The sequence below is a fragment of the Rhinatrema bivittatum genome, chromosome 4, assembly GCF_901001135.1.
Source record: "Rhinatrema bivittatum chromosome 4, aRhiBiv1.1, whole genome shotgun sequence".
Taxonomy (NCBI): Eukaryota; Metazoa; Chordata; class Amphibia; order Gymnophiona; family Rhinatrematidae; genus Rhinatrema; species Rhinatrema bivittatum.
In genome coordinates this window covers 474,805,255-474,822,546 of record NC_042618.1, presented here as the reverse complement: position 1 = coordinate 474,822,546, position 17,292 = coordinate 474,805,255, and the positions used below count along the sequence as shown (strand labels likewise).

General features: G+C 44.0%; 1 protein-coding gene and 1 long non-coding RNA gene across 2 annotated transcripts in view; both read left to right on the top strand.

Moving 5' to 3' along the window:
• LOC115089210 overlaps positions 1–17,292 on the top strand; it is a 257,159-nt gene that overhangs the window by 150,841 nt on the left and 89,026 nt on the right. The gene's annotated exons all lie outside the window — the stretch shown is intronic.
• Positions 5,400–7,596, top strand: KCNA5 (potassium voltage-gated channel subfamily A member 5). Its single transcript, XM_029597277.1, has one exon. The coding sequence runs from the start codon at positions 5,412–5,414 to the stop codon at positions 6,849–6,851; it is 1,440 nt and encodes a 479-aa protein (XP_029453137.1). The 5' UTR covers positions 5,400–5,411; the 3' UTR covers positions 6,852–7,596.

Below are 17,292 nucleotides of genomic sequence, written 5' to 3'. Positions count from 1 at the left end.
GCCTGTCAGTTTGCAAAAGTATCTGAGGGGATCCCAGACAGAGAAAAGATTATTCAGGTAGCCTGAGAAGCAAGTGACAGCTGATATCTTTCATTACTTTACCAGCAAATCATTGCATTTTACCTTTAGATTCTGATGCTAACTGTAATCAGCTTGTAACAATTAACAATAAGATAATTGGGTAATAAAAATTAAGAGCATGAAAGATTAGCAAGATGCATTTTGATGTTTACTAAGATTGTTCTCTCCATCTTCTTTACTTTTTTTTAAATATAATCCAATTAAATTATTTGGAAAAGCAGAAGAAGAATCAAAGCAAACTGAAACAAACAGTAATTTAAGCAAAAATAGGATGAGCAAAGATAACAAACCCGGGATGATATCTCTTGGCATATCTGCTGGAAAAAGAAATAAATCCCTGTGAGGTGCTTTTCACCTAACTCTTCCTTCCTCCCTTTGTGCAGAAGCTAAGCTGTGCCAGGCTGGGTCAGAGCAAAGGTCCATCCAGCCCAGCACCCTCTCTCCGACAGTGGCCAGGCCTCGGCAGATCCCGAAGAGTAGATTCAGTTCCGGATAAAACAGTGATTTTCCTCAAGTCCATCCAACTAATAATGGTTTATGGTCGTTTCCTCCAGGAACTTATCCAAAACTGTTGTAAAACCCGGCTATGTTAGATGTCTTGACCGCATCCTCTGGCCACAAATTTCACTGTGGAATTGTGCACTGAGTGAAGAAAACAAAACAAAAACAAAACATACTTCCTCCAATGTGTTTTAAACCTGCTACCTTCTAGTTATGTGAGATATGTTTGAAAGGGTAAATAAGTGTTCCCTAGTCACCCACTCCACCCCACTCAGGATTTTGGAAACGTCTTTCATATTCCCTCTCAGCCTTCTCTTCTCCAAGCTGAAAAGCCCTAACGGCTTTGGCCTTTCTTCATAAGGGAGCTCTTGCATTCCCTTCAGCACCACCACCTTTTCTAGTGGCGTCGTTATATCTTTTATGAGACGGGCTGATCAAACCTGCACACAACAGTCAAGGTGCCAGCCCATGGCACATCTCTTCAGAGGCATTGTGGTATTTACTGTTTGATGCTACTTTCCTTTCCGAATAATTCCTAACATCCTTTTCATTGTGTTGGGGAAGAGCCTCAGCCTCAAAAAGGGCAATTGAGAACCCCCCCCAAGCTACTTGTGCTCATCTACCAAGTCTTCCATTGGGGGCCCAGGCAGTGGGTCACTCCCACTGCCTTCTTGGTGTTTGGGTACTTGCCAGGTTCTTGTGGCCTGGATTGGCCACTGTTGGAAACGGATGCTGGGCTTGATGGACCCTTGGTCTGACCCAGCATGGCAATTTCTTATGTTCTTAAACTGCAGGAAGTTGGAGTGAATGAAGAGCATATGATGACACACAGGCACCACAGTCCATAAGAACGCACCTTAGCCTGAAATTGAATTGGCAATGTCTTTCAAGTCCTCCATTTCTATTTAATGAAGTAGTACTCCTGTATTCTGTAATTATTTGTTAGGCTGTCAGGAGTTTACAATAATTCTCTGGGTTCCAAATTCTGTAGAAATCCCAACGGAGCAGAAATAGCTGGGTTTTAAAATGGGGCAGAGGATAATGAAAATGTTGGGAATTTGTTAATGCATTTCAGCTTGGAATAGTTCTGGGAAGTGGGGCGTTCCACCAAGAGAGATTTGCTGTGACTTGTCAACCACCATGTATTTATTTCTGACAAGCAGGGAAAAGGATGCATATTGGCATCTCCATCTGTAAGTGGGTCAGTTCAGGCAGAAACTGTGTCCACTTCAGCATAGGGATTCAGGACACATGTGGATTAGGAACATGATTGAATAGAGAGATTCTCTTTCCACATTAGAATCAGGCTTCTGATAAAAAAAAAAAAAGGATTGTGTTCTCGCAACTGCAGAAAAACAAGATGTAGGTTTCCTAGGCAGAGCAAACTAAAGAGAATCAAGCAAAGATCTGTATAGTACTGCCTGCTTTGATGGAATCATATACCATGTACATATTTTCCCTCCTTTGAATAGCGTTATGATTACTTGTCATTTGTAATACATATGTTGTGAAATGTAGGTATATGCATTTCTGTGTGTAAGGGAGCTAAGGAGAACATAAGAAAATAAGACTTGCCATACTGGGTCAGATAAAGGTCCCTCAAGTCCAGTATCTGTTTCAAATAGTGGCCAAGCCAGATCAAAAGTACCTGGCAGGATCCCAAGGGGTAGAGAGATTCCAAACTCCTTATCCCAGGGATAAGCAATGGATATCAGCAACTCTACCTTAATCATGATTAATAGACTTTTCCTCCAGGAATTTGTCCAAACCTTTTTTAAACAGAGCTACACTACTAGCTTTCACCACATCCTCTGGCAATGAATTCCAGAACTTAATTATGTGTTGAGTAAAAAAATATTTTTTATTAGTTTTAAATGTATCACCCAGTAACTTCATTATGTGTCCTCTCATCTTTGTACTTTTCAAAAGAGTAAACAACTGATTAACTTTTACTCATTCCATCCCACTCATTATTTTATAGACCTCTATCATATCTCTTCTCAGCCATCTCTTCTCCAAGCTGTAGAGTCCTAACATCTTTAGTCTTTCCTCATAGGGGAATTGTTCCATACCCTTTATCATTTTGATCACCCTTCTCTGTACCTTTTCTAATTGTGTGCTGAGAATAGGGATGTATGTGTGAAATGGTTGGGTTATGGAGGCAAATGGGAAGTACAGAGGGTTGATGTATATATATGTAGGGATTGGGTTATAGAGAAGAGGAATGAGAGAGGGGTAAGAATTTAGTGTACATGTGTGATGGTGCTAAGTGTAGGGTTATGGAGCTCTGTGGATAGAGCAGGATGTCCGTGTATGTGAGTGTGAGGGGGTTGTGTTATGGAAGTACATGTAAAGACAGAGGGCTGATGTAAGTTTGTGAGTGGATTGGGTTTTGGAGGCCTATGTACATGGAGCTTTTATGTGTGGGGAGTGACACTATATTGATGTAGAGTTAGAATGAGACAGGTTGTTTAGTCATGTAAAAATGGCAGTGGTTTGTGGGAGTGTTGACGTAGATGCTTATGGGAAAGTTGAATTTAAAAAAGTGGTATGTATGTGGCAGAGAGCCAGAGACAGTATGTCCTGAGACACTAGGTTAGGGAAAGATGCATGTATTTATATGGAAGAACTGGTTTGGGGCAGTAATACTGCACTGTGGGGAATGGTGTGCTGAGGTTATGGGAAGAGGCAAGAGAATGTTGAAGGAAGAGAAATGTTGTGCATATGAGGAGGGGCGAGTGGGTCACTGTACATATTAAAAAGTGAAAGAAATATTTGCCTATGGTATCGTTTTCCTGATTGGATAAGTCAGGTACTAATAAGAAACACTTAAGCTTTTTTTTTTTTTTTTTTAAATCTCTGAATGGAGCATAAAGGTGATGTGCAAATTCTCCTTCATTTCATTTTTTAGATTATTTTTTAAATACTTCTGTCTTCAAGAAAATGAGTAAGATTTATACATTTTTTTTGACTGGGGATATGAGGATACAGAATTTAGCAGTGGAAACTCATAAAATCGTTGGTAACTGGACTTTCTTTTTGAATTTTAATACATCTTTCTTGAGTCATCAAGAATTATTTACATTAATTTAATTGTCAATATTATTATAAGCATTTAAACAAATGTAATTGTGTTTAGTTAATTTCATTTTCCCCTGGAGATGAACAGATTGTACCCTTTCTAGCACTATATATGTGTCCCCACTCCTTCTCCCTCCCCTAGTTTCTGGTTGAGAGAGATTAGGATAGTCTCTAGCTGTGTTTTCTTTTTGTTTTTCAGATTTCCTTAATTCTGCCTTGTTTATAGTTGGTGCTGTGGGGCCGATAGGAAAACTCCCTTCCACTTCAGAAGAAAGCGCTTAATATTGAAGCAGTACCGTGCATTAAAGAGAACTGAGGTTTTGCTTCCTCTCTGTGCATCGGTGCTGGAATTCAGTGCAGTAACAGGACTTTTCCTCCCAGTCCTATACCTAAATGCTTGGATCTTCTGCTTATTAAATATGAAGGGCTGTCTAAAGTATCAATAACGAGTAACTGGCTAGATATGAAAAATATAAGCGAGGCTATTGAAGATGTTAAAAAGGGTAAAAGCCAGGAAGGCACACACCTAGGGGTGACTTTGCATTCGCAGTTTTTTGGGGGCTGGGACCGGCATGGGATTTTGATATGTGCTGAGTATATTATCCCACGGAAATTGAAACCTAGCTCAGGAACGCTCCCTTTCCCACGCTGATTTAAACAGTCAATGGCATGACATCTGTTTGGGCTTTTAATAACCACAACCAATCCCTTTGCAAATTTTTTTTTTCCACAAAGCAATCAATTTTTTTTATTTCACAGCAAAAAAACCTGTCTAATTTATTCAAAGAAAACAAGGTAAATATAGAATAGGTTTTTCTTCTCCTTTATCTCTAGACATTAGCATTTGATAATATTCTATCACGTTCTATAGCATTCACAAATTCACCAGCGAGCATTTCCACTCAGTGGTGGGCAATATTATCTAAACTACTTTACTCCTCATTTTTGATGATTCTGTTTCATTTTCTTTTAATATTGGATGTGCATAGATATGCAGTTCAACATTTTTGCAAGCGTATTACTATTTCGTGCAAGTAGGAAAGTAAAGCAGTGGAAAACTTACAAATCCAAAGGTGTGCAACCCCCCCCCCCATTAATAGCAATGGTTCCATTTCCAGCCCAAAACGAACCGAAAGGTTTCCTCCGCCCGTGTCGAGCTGTCCCGCTTTGAAGCAGAGCCCGATGCGGGGCAGGTGGCAGCAGGGCTCCCGAGGTGGCGATGCCTGGGGCCCAGCGGGGCGCTGACGTCAGCGGGCCTCCCCCCCTCGCGGGGGGCAGGGCTCGGGCTCCTCGCGCTCCAGGGAGGAGGCGCGCGGGTCCCCGCGGCAGGAGCGGGGCGCGCGGGCAGCGCCTCGCCGGCTGCAAGGATGGAGATTGCGCTGCTGAGCCTGCAGGACGGAGGAGGAGGAGGAGGAGAAGGAGGAGAGGAGGATGCGAGCGGCAGGCGGAATCTGCTGCCAGTCCCCACGGCACCATCTTGGCTGCGCGACTACAGGAGGGAAGGAGCGAGCGGCTGCCAGCAGCAGCAGCCGCCCCGGGGGAGTGGAGCAGCAGGAGGAGGAGGAGGAGGAGGAGGGGCCGCTGTGGGCGACTGCTGGAGAGCCAGGGACCGGAGCATGAGCCATCCTGGCAACCGTGGCGGCAGCGCCATGGAGACGGCGATCGGGCTGGCTGAGGAGGGACCGGGCGAGCCGGAGGAGGAGGAGGAGGAGGAGGAGGAGGACCAGGACCACCGCTTCGACCTGGGCATGATGGAGCAGGAGAGCAGCCAGCAGCGGGCCATCATCAACATCGCCGGGCTGCGCTTCGAGACGCAGCTCTCCACCCTCAACCAGTTCCCGGACACCCTGCTGGGCGACCCCGAGAAGCGGATGCGCTTCTTCGACCCCCTGCGCAACGAGTACTTCTTCGACCGCAACCGGCCCAGCTTCGACGGCATCCTCTACTTCTACCAGTCCGGGGGCCGCATCCGCCGGCCCGTCAACGTCTCCATCGACGTCTTCGCCGACGAGATGCGCTTCTACGAGCTGGGCGAGGAGGCGCTGGAGCGGTTCCGGGAGGACGAGGGCTTCATCCGCGAGGAGGAGCGGCCGCTGCCCGAGCATGAGTTCCAGCGCCAGCTCTGGCTCATCTTCGAGTACCCGGAGAGCTCCAGCTCGGCGCGGGGCATCGCCATCGTCTCGGTGCTGGTCATCCTCATCTCCATCGTCACCTTCTGCCTGGAGACCCTGCCCGAGTTCCGCGACGAGAGCGAGCTGCCCCCGCCGCCGCCGCCGTCCGCGGGCAACGGGAGCGCGGGGGCGGCGCCGGGGGCCGGCGGCGGGGGCCTCACCGACCCCTTCTTCATCATCGAGACCACCTGCGTGGTCTGGTTCACCTTCGAGCTGCTGGTGCGCTTCTTCGCCTGCCCCAGCAAGTCCGAGTTCTCTAAGAACATCATGAACATCATCGACATCGTGGCCATCATCCCCTACTTCATCACCCTGGGCACGGAGCTGGCCGAGCAGCAGAGCAGCAGCAACAACGGGCAGCAGGCCATGTCCCTGGCCATCCTGCGGGTCATCCGGCTGGTGCGGGTCTTCCGCATCTTCAAGCTCTCCCGCCACTCCAAGGGCCTGCAGATCCTGGGCCAGACCCTCAAGGCCAGCATGCGGGAGCTGGGGCTGCTCATCTTCTTCCTCTTCATCGGGGTCATCCTCTTCTCCAGCGCCGTCTACTTTGCCGAGGCCGATGACCCCGAGTCCCACTTCTCCAGCATCCCGGACGCCTTCTGGTGGGCGGTGGTCACCATGACCACCGTGGGCTACGGGGACATGAGGCCCGTGACCGTGGGGGGCAAGATCGTGGGCTCCTTGTGCGCCATCGCCGGGGTGCTCACCATCGCCCTGCCCGTGCCGGTCATCGTGTCCAACTTCAACTACTTCTACCACCGGGAGACGGACCACGAGGAGCAGGTCATCCTGAAGGAGGAGGGCAGCAGCGGCCAGGGCAGCTGCGCCGGGGACCTGAAGAGGAGCCCCAGCCGGTCCTCTCTCAGCAAGTCGGTGGTGCACTTGGACACCATGGAGGGCATCAACAACGGCACCGGCTCCCTGGAGAAGAGCAACCTCAAAGCCAAAAGCAACGTGGATCTCCGAAAATCCCTCTATGCCCTCTGCCTGGACACCAACAGGGAAACGGACTTGTAGGACGTTGACAATCCACCCCAGGACACGCACCTGACCTTTAGGGGGGGGGGGGGTCACCCGAACAGTATTTGCTCCTCAAAACACCTTTTGTACCACTTCTCCAGTATTCGAGGTCCAGCGCCCAGGATAAAGCTGCTTCTTTTTCGTCACCTGGGGATGCATTCAACCATCCTTTCTTTTTTGAAACCAGACGGGTAAAGTAACGCTGCAGGTGTTGGGGAGAGTTAGAATATTATTATTATTATTATTGCTGTAGAAAGAAATCTTCAGCCGCTGCATTTGGAGACCTGTAGTCTTCCCGCACCCCCGAGACGGATTGTTAAGGACCAGCCTTCGTTATTTGCACAAGGTTTAGAATAAATGATATTTTTTTGACGGAAGCTGGAGGGAAGCCGAATAGAAAATATTTTCACATATTTTACATATGTTAATATATATATGTATATTTATTATCTCTGGAAGGAAGGAGTCTATTCTTTCAGCAAAATGTCTTCATTAAGAGCACTATGAGTTGCAAGGCAATTACAGGAAAAAATGCATATTTTCTGACTTTTACACTCATCGTGAATAATGAACTATGGTTATTTAGTATGTGCAGTGAATTTGGTGCTTTTCTCTAGAAGGAAAACCTTTTCTCCGAGGAAATATTATTGTATAGTTATATATGTGAGCCTTAATTTATTAAATACTGTAAATAGATTTCTTTACAGCCTCCCTCCCCCACCCTCGCGCACACATTTTATTAAAGTTGTTTAAATGATCCATCGTTTTTAGTAATCTAGTAATCTTCCTTTAATCCCAGGAAAAAAAACAAAAACCCAAGCAATTTACATTTTAGCAGCGTTTTTCTGCCATGGGTGTGTTTCTTAGCTTTCATTTGTGTATTGTGTATATTGGTGTAGTGACAATTCTTTAGTTTTCATTCAAGTGCACAATAGGGGCACTTTCTAACCAGAGAGAAAAATCCCGGAGCAGTGGGCACTAAGTGGCAGGCTCCATGTGCTCGCCCTGAAGATTGCTTTATCATGGCCTTTCCTTAATCAGCTTCATTCCTTCCTAAGGCATATTCAGGAGTGGGGAAACCCCTCAGCCAGAGACGTCTGTGAGGGCTGAAAGCTCTGAACTCTGAAGAGGGAGAGATCATCTTTGTTCTTAACCTCTCTCTCTCTCCTGTGGATTTCACACCCCTTTCTGTGACAAACAGCCCTGGAATGGATATACAGGTGCAGGGGCGAGTTGAGAGCTGCCGTCCCTTCCACACTACAGTGGACCCCTCTCTTTCGTTCAAGCTGAAGGATTTTTCTGCCTTTTCCTTGTATGGCCAGCTACAGCCAAAGGTCACCCCGGAATGGACATCAAGCGCTCACCCCCAGCTCAAGGAGCAGCCTGCCTGAGCCAGCATTCAAGGTTTGTCCCTCTTCTATTTTTTGGTGCTTTTTCAATTAATAAAACAAAAAAAAAATAATAGATATGTGTATGTGATAACAGATGCTTCTTTCCTAAGGTAAGTACTGTAGTCACAAAGACGGATTATAAATCAATTAAACAAATATTGACAAAAAGGCTAGTCAAGAAGTGCATAAAATGAGTCCAATAAAAAGGTATCCACTTACATAAGCTTCGATTTTATCTGATGACTTTTATTTTGGAAAATGAGCCAAAGCCTAGGTACCTCTGAGAAAATGCTGTTAATCTTCCTATTTGAGTTTCACACTGAAACCTGCATTTTAAATAATTAGGAAACCAGTAGGAAAAGGCATAATGGTCAAGGTTCTTTTTCGAAAAAGCTCTGATTTGGATTTAATTTTAGATTAAAAAAAAAAAAAAAAGATGTTCCATGCTCCAGTACCCAACCAGCCTGTAGGACAGGGCAAGGCTGCATTTACACATCCTCCCCTTACATTTAGAGCGAAGGCTCTATGGGGAATAAAAGCTTATAGTGAATCGGGCCTATAGTTATCTCAGAGGAGGAAGCCTTTTTTGTAAATGGGGCCGTAGAGCTGACATTCAAAAAGATAAAAAGGGAAAATATAAGAAACACATTCTCAGAGATAGCATAAAGGAGAACTAGGAGTAAGACTGACTAGGGAGACAAGGAACCAAAAAGAGGACCCTAATGCTGCTGCTTTCAATTAAATGCTTGTCAGTTCTTTAGACACAAATGTACAGTGTGCATATAACGTGGAGGCTTCAGAGTGAGTCATTTAGGGCCAGATGTGCCGAGCATTTATTTCATAGACACAAAATGGGAGAAAACACTTGGGTAATCTGGGCTGAAATTAGCAGAATTTCTCCAAGCTTTATAATGTGTTTTGGTTTATATTAAACAGGTTATAATTTGCACCTGAGTATTGAATGAAATAATAAATCCTCCCACCTCCCCACACACTGAAATATAACACAAGGACTTAGGTACTTCACAGCACTAGTACAAAGATTAATAACATTTGGTTATTTGTAATTTGCGAGGACTCCTGATTTCTCAGTTCAGGTCACCGTAAAAGCCTGCAGACACCCAAATCCGGGACTTAGAGAACATGTGGAGCAGAAAGATATTTGCTAAGGCAGGCAAATAAAAATACTCACATCCAGTATTAAAACCATCCCCACCCCCACTGCTAATTATCTGCCTATCTTGGAAAAGATATCTGAAACGCAGGAGTAAAAGTGAGAGATTTTCACCTGCTAGATGCAAATCCCATCTACAGAATCGGTTAGGGTAATGAATCCCTCAAGGGATACTGGGCCTGGTACTAACCTTCAGGTAGGAGGTGAGCACTGGTGATCAGCAGATGGTTAACGGCTTGAGATAGGAATTAAGGCAGAGACGAGTCACACAAAAGTTCAAGTCCTGAATTTGAAAAATACCAACAGGGTGGCAGGTGGGAGAATATAGGCGGAGTGCAGGAAGAGTGGCTCATCCTCAAAGGAGTTATAGAAAGAGCAACAAGTCTTTATGTTAATAAAGTAAATATAAATATGAGGTAAAAAGAGACCAATGTGCTTTTCAGAAGATGTGGCTGGTAAAGGAAGGGTAAAAAAATTGGATTTAAAAAAAAAAATGGAAGGAAAGAGGGGTAACAGGGAAGAACAGCTGGTGAAGCCGAAAGCGATAAAGTAGTCAAGATGGCAAGGTGCAAGCAGAAGAAAAGATAGCGAAAGAATGAAAGCGGTGTGGCAAGACTTTGTTGGGGGTATTTATTTATTTATTACAACAAGGAATTTTCCTCACTTTTCTACTGAGACCTCAGAGTGAGTGAGATACAGGGATTACCCAGCAGCTTACATCTATAAGACAAAGCAAGTACCCATAATAAATAATATATGGAAAAAAAAAAAGATACATAACAAAAAACACGATTTAAGATACATGAACGTAGCAGAATGCATATAATACCAGAAACGAAAGCTGACCAAGGTGGAGCCTAGGAGAAGAGTGTTGAGATGAGAGAGATCAAAAAGAAGAAATAATAATAATAAAAATAAGTGGCAGTGTTTTAGCTTATTGAACTGTTGCTGGCTAAAAAGGGGAGGCTTGGTGAAACAACATCATGTTAATATGTTGGTAGGTACTCTGGTCTCTGGTCTCTGTCGGGGGGGGATGAACAAGGAGAAGGCACACTTACAAGCCGAGGCCGGCCTTTAGGAACAGGAAGCTGTAGGAGTGCCTCTTTTTCAGGTCTCAATCTGCCAGAGGGTTTGTAGGGGTACAGATAGGATGAGCCCTGGCCATTTATTTATTTATTTATTGCTTTTATATACCGAGGTTCAGGTAACAAAGTTACTAATCACCTCAGTTTGCATTCCAACAATAACTATGACAGAATATTGTCTTACAATGAACAGGGTAAACAAAACTTGGATACAAAGAACTTGGTAAACAATGTGTATTATAGTGGCCTAAACGCAATGTAGAGGGATTTTCATTGGGCTCAGTAAGGAGCTGGCAGCCAATTTAGGTTCAGGACAATCGGGGTGTATTAGCGAAAGGAGGAGGAACGGAGGTAGGATTGTAAAGCTGACAGGGCAATTTTCTAAGGAAAATGTAAATATAGCATTCTATTATGGTAATTTTCAAAAGCCCATTTACCCATGTTAAGTGCCCTTAATGCAGGTTAGACCTGTAGAAAATTGCTACAAAATATGCTATTGAATTATTAATGCACTTAACATGGGTAAATGGGTTTTTGAAAATTGCTATGATAGTATGCTACATTTACATTTTCCTTTTAAAATTATCCTGCAAGAGGGGATGAGGAGAAATGTCTGGAAGAGGATGAGCAAAAAGCAACAGATATGTCAGTATTATTTTCTGATGGGAAAGAAGAATGCCCACTGATTGTTGACAAGGTTATGTATGGTAGTGTGATAAAGACCATGCCATTTACACAGGAGAATATTTGGGTGGGACTAGAAAATTTGAAGTGGACAGATCATGGGGTTGAATAGGAAACGTTCAGAGGGCTTTTGATGGCTCTACTGAAGGACCTGTTCAGTACATCTTTGGAAACAGGACTGGTTGTATGGGACTGTAGAAGGGTAGATATCCTTTTTTATAGACGTGGTAAATTACAGGCTTTGGTGCTGGGGAAATTAATAGAGAATGGGACAAAGCCAACATGGATTTAGCCAAGGGAAGTCTTGCCTCACAAATTTGCTACATTTTTTTGAGGGAGTAAATAAACCTGTGGTTACAGGATTTCCAGAAAGTTTTGACAAAGTCCCTCGTGAGGGACTTCTTAGGAAATTAAAATGTCATGGGATCGGGGGCAGTGTCCTATTGTGGATTGCCAACTGGTTAAAGGATAGAAAACAGAGAGTAGGGCTAAATGGTAAATTTTTCCATTGCAAAAAAAGGTGAATAGTGGAGTGCCCCAGGGATGTGCTCTGGGACCACTGCTTTTTAGTATATTTATAAACCACCTGGAAATGGGAACAAGAAGTGAGGTGATAACATTTGCTGATGACACAAAATTATTCAAAGTTGTTAAATCGCAAGAGGATTGTGAGAAACTGCAAGAGGATCTTGCAAAACTGGGAGATTGGGCATGCAAATGGCAAATGAAATTTAATGTAGACAAATGCAAAGTGATGCTCTTAGGGAAGAGTAACCCAAATTATAGATACACAATGCAAGGTTACACATTAGGAGTCACCACTCAGAAAAAGGATCTAAGTGTCATCGTTGATAATACATTGAAAAGTTCAGCTCAGTGTGCAGCAGCAGCCAAGAAAGCAAATAAAATGCTGGGGATTATTAGGAAGGGAATGAAGAATAAAACAGAGAATATCATAATGCCTCTGTATCGCGCCATGGTGTGACCTCATCTTGAGTACTGGGTGCAGTTCTGGTCACCACGTCTCAAGAAAGATACAGCAGAATTAGAAAAGATACGGAGAAGGGCGACCAAAATGATAAAGGGGATGGAACAATTCCCCTATGAGGAAAGGCTAAAGAGGTTAGGACTCTTCAGCTTGGAAAATAGAGGGCTGAGGGGGGATATGATAGAGGTCTATATAATAATGAGTGGTGTGGAATGAGTAAATGTTAATCAGTTGTTACTCTTTCGAAAAGTACAAAGACCAGGGGACACGCAATGAAGTTACTGGGTAATACATTTAAAAATAATAGAAAATATTGATTTTTTTACTCAAGCTCTGGAATTTGTTGCCAGAGGATGTGGTGAAAGCTTTTAGTGTAGCTCAGTTTAAAAAATGTTTGGACAAGTTCCTGGAGGAAAAGTCCATTAACCATTATTAAGGTAAAGTTACAGAAATCCACTACTTATTCTTGGGATAAGCAGCCTGGAATCTCTCTATCCCTTGGGGATCCTGCCAGGTACCTGTGACCTGACTTAGCCACTGTTGGAAACAGGATGCTGGGCTTGAAGGACCCTTGGTCTGACCCAGAATGGCAAGTCTTATGTTCTTATGTTGCAAAGGAAAGGATAGTGAAGGATCTTAAATGTGATGGGTTATAGGATCCAAGGCAGCATAGTTTTACCATCATGTCAGATGAATCTGATTGATTTTTTTTACGACTGGGTGAGCAGAAAATTGAATCAGGGAGGGGGACTGGATGTTGTGCATTTGGATTTCCACAAAGCTTTTGCTATTGTCCCACATGAGAGTCATAAACAAACCAAGCAGCCTACAGGTGGGAATTAAGTTGGACAATTGAATTAGAAACTGATTGAGACAGAAAGCAGAACGTGATGGTAAATGGAGCTCACTCGGAGGAGAGGTGATGAAAGCAGTGACTCAGGGGTCAGTGCCAGGGCCACTGCTTTCAATATGTGAGCGATTTTGTGGAGGGCTTAGTAGGACAAGTTTGCCTTTTGCAGATGATGCTACAATCTGCAAAGAGAGTGGTTATTCCTAAGAGAGTAGATGGTATGAGAAGCAATCTAGAGAGCTTGAGGAATGGTTGCCTACTTGACAGCTAGGTTTCAGTACTAAAAAAATGCAGAGTTATGCAGTTTGGATGCAGAAGTCTGATGGAGCAGTACACAATGTGGGGTGAATTACAGATGTCTAAAGAATAGTAAGGTGATCTCCGTATGATTATATTCAGTGATTTTAAGGTATTGAAACAGAGTCAAAGGGATGCTAGGGAGGGAAATAACTAATAGATAAAGGGAAGTGATAAAGCCATTGTATAAATCTTTGGTGGCACCTCACCTACAGGCCGATACAGTACAGTGCGCGTGTTTTTGATGCACTAGCTTTACCCCTTATTCAAAAATGTGCATCCAACCCCCCCCCCCCCCCCCCGAGCCTAATAGCGCCCTCAACATGCAAATGCATGTTGATGGCCCTATTAGGTATTCCCACGCGATTCAGAAAGCAAAATGTGCAGCCAAGCCGCACATTTTACTTTCAGAAATTAGTGCCTACCCAAAGGTAGGCATTAATTTCTCCGGGCACCAGGAAAGTGCACAGAAAAGCAGTAAAAACTGCTTTTCTGTGCACCCTCCTACTTAATATCATGGCGATATTAAGTCAGAGGTCCCAAAAGTTAAAAAAAAAAAAAAATTTTGAAATAGGCCCGCGGCTCGCGGGTTGAAAACCGCACGCTCAATTTTGCCGGCGTCCGGTTTCCAAAACCGTGGCTGTCAGCGGGTTTGAGAATCAACGCCGGCAAAATTCGCTGACAGCCGCTGCTCCTGTCCGAAAAGAGACGCTAGGGATGCGCTAGTGTCCCTAGCGCCTCTTTTTACCGCTGGCCCTAAGTTAAATAAATTAATTTACTGTATCGCGCGCACAGGAGAGTGCTCGCTCTCCTGCTCTCCCGCAATTTTTACTGTATCAGCCCGCTAGTGTACCATGTCCTATTCTGGGGGCCCTGTCTCTGGAAGGATATAGACAGAGGAAGTTGATCCAAAGAAGGGCTGCAGTCGTTGCTATCCAGACAGTGCATGAGGGCACCAGAAGTGGAATGCATGCACCACAATCCTGGTGACCAAAGGGGAGAGTTCATGCTGGGGTGGGAGTGAGGAAGGGAGTGAAGGATGGGGCCCAGAGTCCCAATATGCAATTTTAAAGCATGTGTGTATGTGCTTGTCTGTGTGTGTGTGTGTGTGTGTGAGTGTGTGTATGTGCTTGTGTGTGTGTGTGTGTGTGTGTGAAGTTTGCTATCGCTGGGAGAAGTCCTTCTGAGTTTAACCTGAAGGGTTTTACAGTTTCTTTCTATCCTTCCACGCATTCAATTCCTTTCAAATCTTGACTTGCTTCTCCCATTCAAAGTCTGAGATGTTAATGGAGATGTGACAGATAAAATATTACCTGCATTGGTACAATGAGGCTAAATCTTTTTAGCCTGAATTTACTTTGAAAATATGAAAATAACATAATATTAGGAGATTCACTATAGCAAGGAGAGGCTTTCCTCACAAATACACCAGAAAGCTAAGAACGCCAGGCAGATATTACAACACATCCAGCTTGTCTATTTTCTGTCTGCCTTATTGCAAATATAGTCATGAAAATGTAGTTCTTTTTTTTTTTCACTTGACAATTCGACTATCAAAAAGACAGAGAGACTCATGCAAAGCTGCGTAGCCAGGCCACCTTAACTTTTAAAGGTCACGCTGTATGAGCTGGTGAAATGGGAATTTGAAATCCTTTACAAATGCCAAGGGCCTGATTCATTAAGGCTCCCCCCCCCCCCCCCCCCCCCCCCACATCTTGTGTCTATGGGAAAAGACCCTGATGAATCAGGTTCCAAATTTTGTTAAATTCAGTTATCTATTGCTGGCTACTTAATCCTGCCTTTCTTTCCTTTAAGTGTTTTTTTTTATTTCTTAGGTTTTGTAATACAAACATGAAGGCTGTAGAAACACTTGAGCCTGGCCCCAATGGCTGACATATGTTTCCAGCCATGCAGCAGCAGCACAGATATGCACATTGCTGCAACATTCAGCAATAATGCAATAGGACTGGTCCAACAGCAGGTCCAGATGGTTTATCCTTATTGTCTCTCTATGGTTGTAAACAATTGTCATTTATTTGCCATTTACCATTTATAGCCTGGTAGCATCCTTTTAAGTAGAGGGATCTTGGTGCTTACAGCTAGTCAGCCAACCAGATGGGATATCCATCCCTGCCAGATTCACCAGACCCTCAAATTCTTTACTTTCCCAAAATGAAAGACAATAAGAAAACAAGGAGCAGAACTTGTCCAACAACTCACTCTGCGAGATAAGGGCATCGCTTGGTTAATAATGCTATTGCTAATCCCAGAAATCCATTCTGGGCTTTACATAGACCAGTGAGAGGTTTAAACAGGATGAGCCCCACAGAGCCAGAATGTTATCGTAAAAGAAACTCTATATTAAGGACAGTCTAAGAGTGACAGCTGTCAGCATTCCAGCAGTTAAGATGATGAATTTTGTAGTGTGAATGGATCACTTGTACAAAAAGGGAATCCTTCTTTAATTTATAAATCTGTGTCTCGGAGAGTTTTCGTTGTGGGAATGATTGCTCTGTATTTAAATTATTAAAATTAAAATAGGCAGATCAGACACACTATTATTATTAATTATTTGTAGAGCACCATCAGGCATATGCAGCACTATGCAGAGACACATAAGAGACAGTTCTCACTCTTTGGAGCTTACAATATCATCAAAAGAGACAGACAGGCTTTCAGCTAAACAGTGAAGCTGTGACTGGAAAGAACTAAGGCACATGAGGTAAATTTGAGATTGAGAAAGGAGCAGCTTTAATGGAGTAAGGTTGCAAGGAATGTAGGTAAGAAAAGCAGTCAGTGGGGTGGGCAAGTGAGGGGCAGGATGGGAGAACCCATGATAAAGCAATTCTTAGCACTTATACAGCACTAAGGAAAGGAAAAATGAGCATGGTATAGTCATGTCTCTATAACTTATCATTCAGTCTTGTTCATTTGACGTCATAATGAGGAGAATAATCACACCTGAAACTAAAAAGAGCACTTATTCCCTGTCAGCCTGCAGGTATTTGGTGAATGATTTCAGACCACCACCAGTGACTTTCTGTTTCCATAATACGTTTTTTCTGTCTCACTGGACAGGAGGTTCAAGGGAATATCATTCTTGCTCTGAATTGGAGCAGAGCAGGATAAAGCCAGGATCCATGGCTTAAAACAAGGGTTGCTAGTGGTTTGAGCTACCTATATGAAAGGTCCACCTTTCACTACTTTGTAAGCCATGCTGAATTGGAGCCAATGAGTAGTACATGTGCTTTTTGATTCACTGTTTTGGAAAAAAAAAAAGATTAAGGGCCAACTTGCCTGTTTGCATGGTGAATACCAGGGGTTCTGAACTTCACCCTATGAGGGCAGCACTGTGTATTGTACCTGCTGGCAGCAGCTCCAGGATAGTGCTCTTTCCTTCCAGTGGCAATGGCTCCGGCACAGCACGCTATCCTTTTTCACCAGGGTTCTGGCACATCATCCCCCTCTATTGCTCTCATGCTCTGCCCAACCCAGCATCTCCGTCCCTTCTCCCCTGTCCAAAGTGCCCAGCATCTTTTCTCCCTCGCGCCCTGCCTCTCCTCCTCTCTCCTCCAGCCCTTCCCATCAGCATCATCCCAATATCTTTGCTCGCTTTACTCAGTTCCCAGCATCCTCTCTCCATACCTGCATTCCCTGCACCTTCGCGGTCTTTCTCTCTGCCCTTCCATCTGCTTAGTATTGCGGAAAGCCCACGCATGGGCAAAGATATGGTATGGGGGGGGGATCAAGGAAAGGAGCGGAGCTTGCATTTTTTGACAACAATGAGGATTTTGCTGTGTGTGTGTGTGTGTGTGGGGGGGGGGGGGGGCGGGGGGCAGCATGCCTAATTAAGAAAAACAAATAAAAAGCAAAATTCCATTCATTTGTCTTTCATTTCATTTTAAAAATGAATTGAAACCAAATGAAAAATGCTGTTAACATTTCTTATTTCATTTAAAACAAATGCAC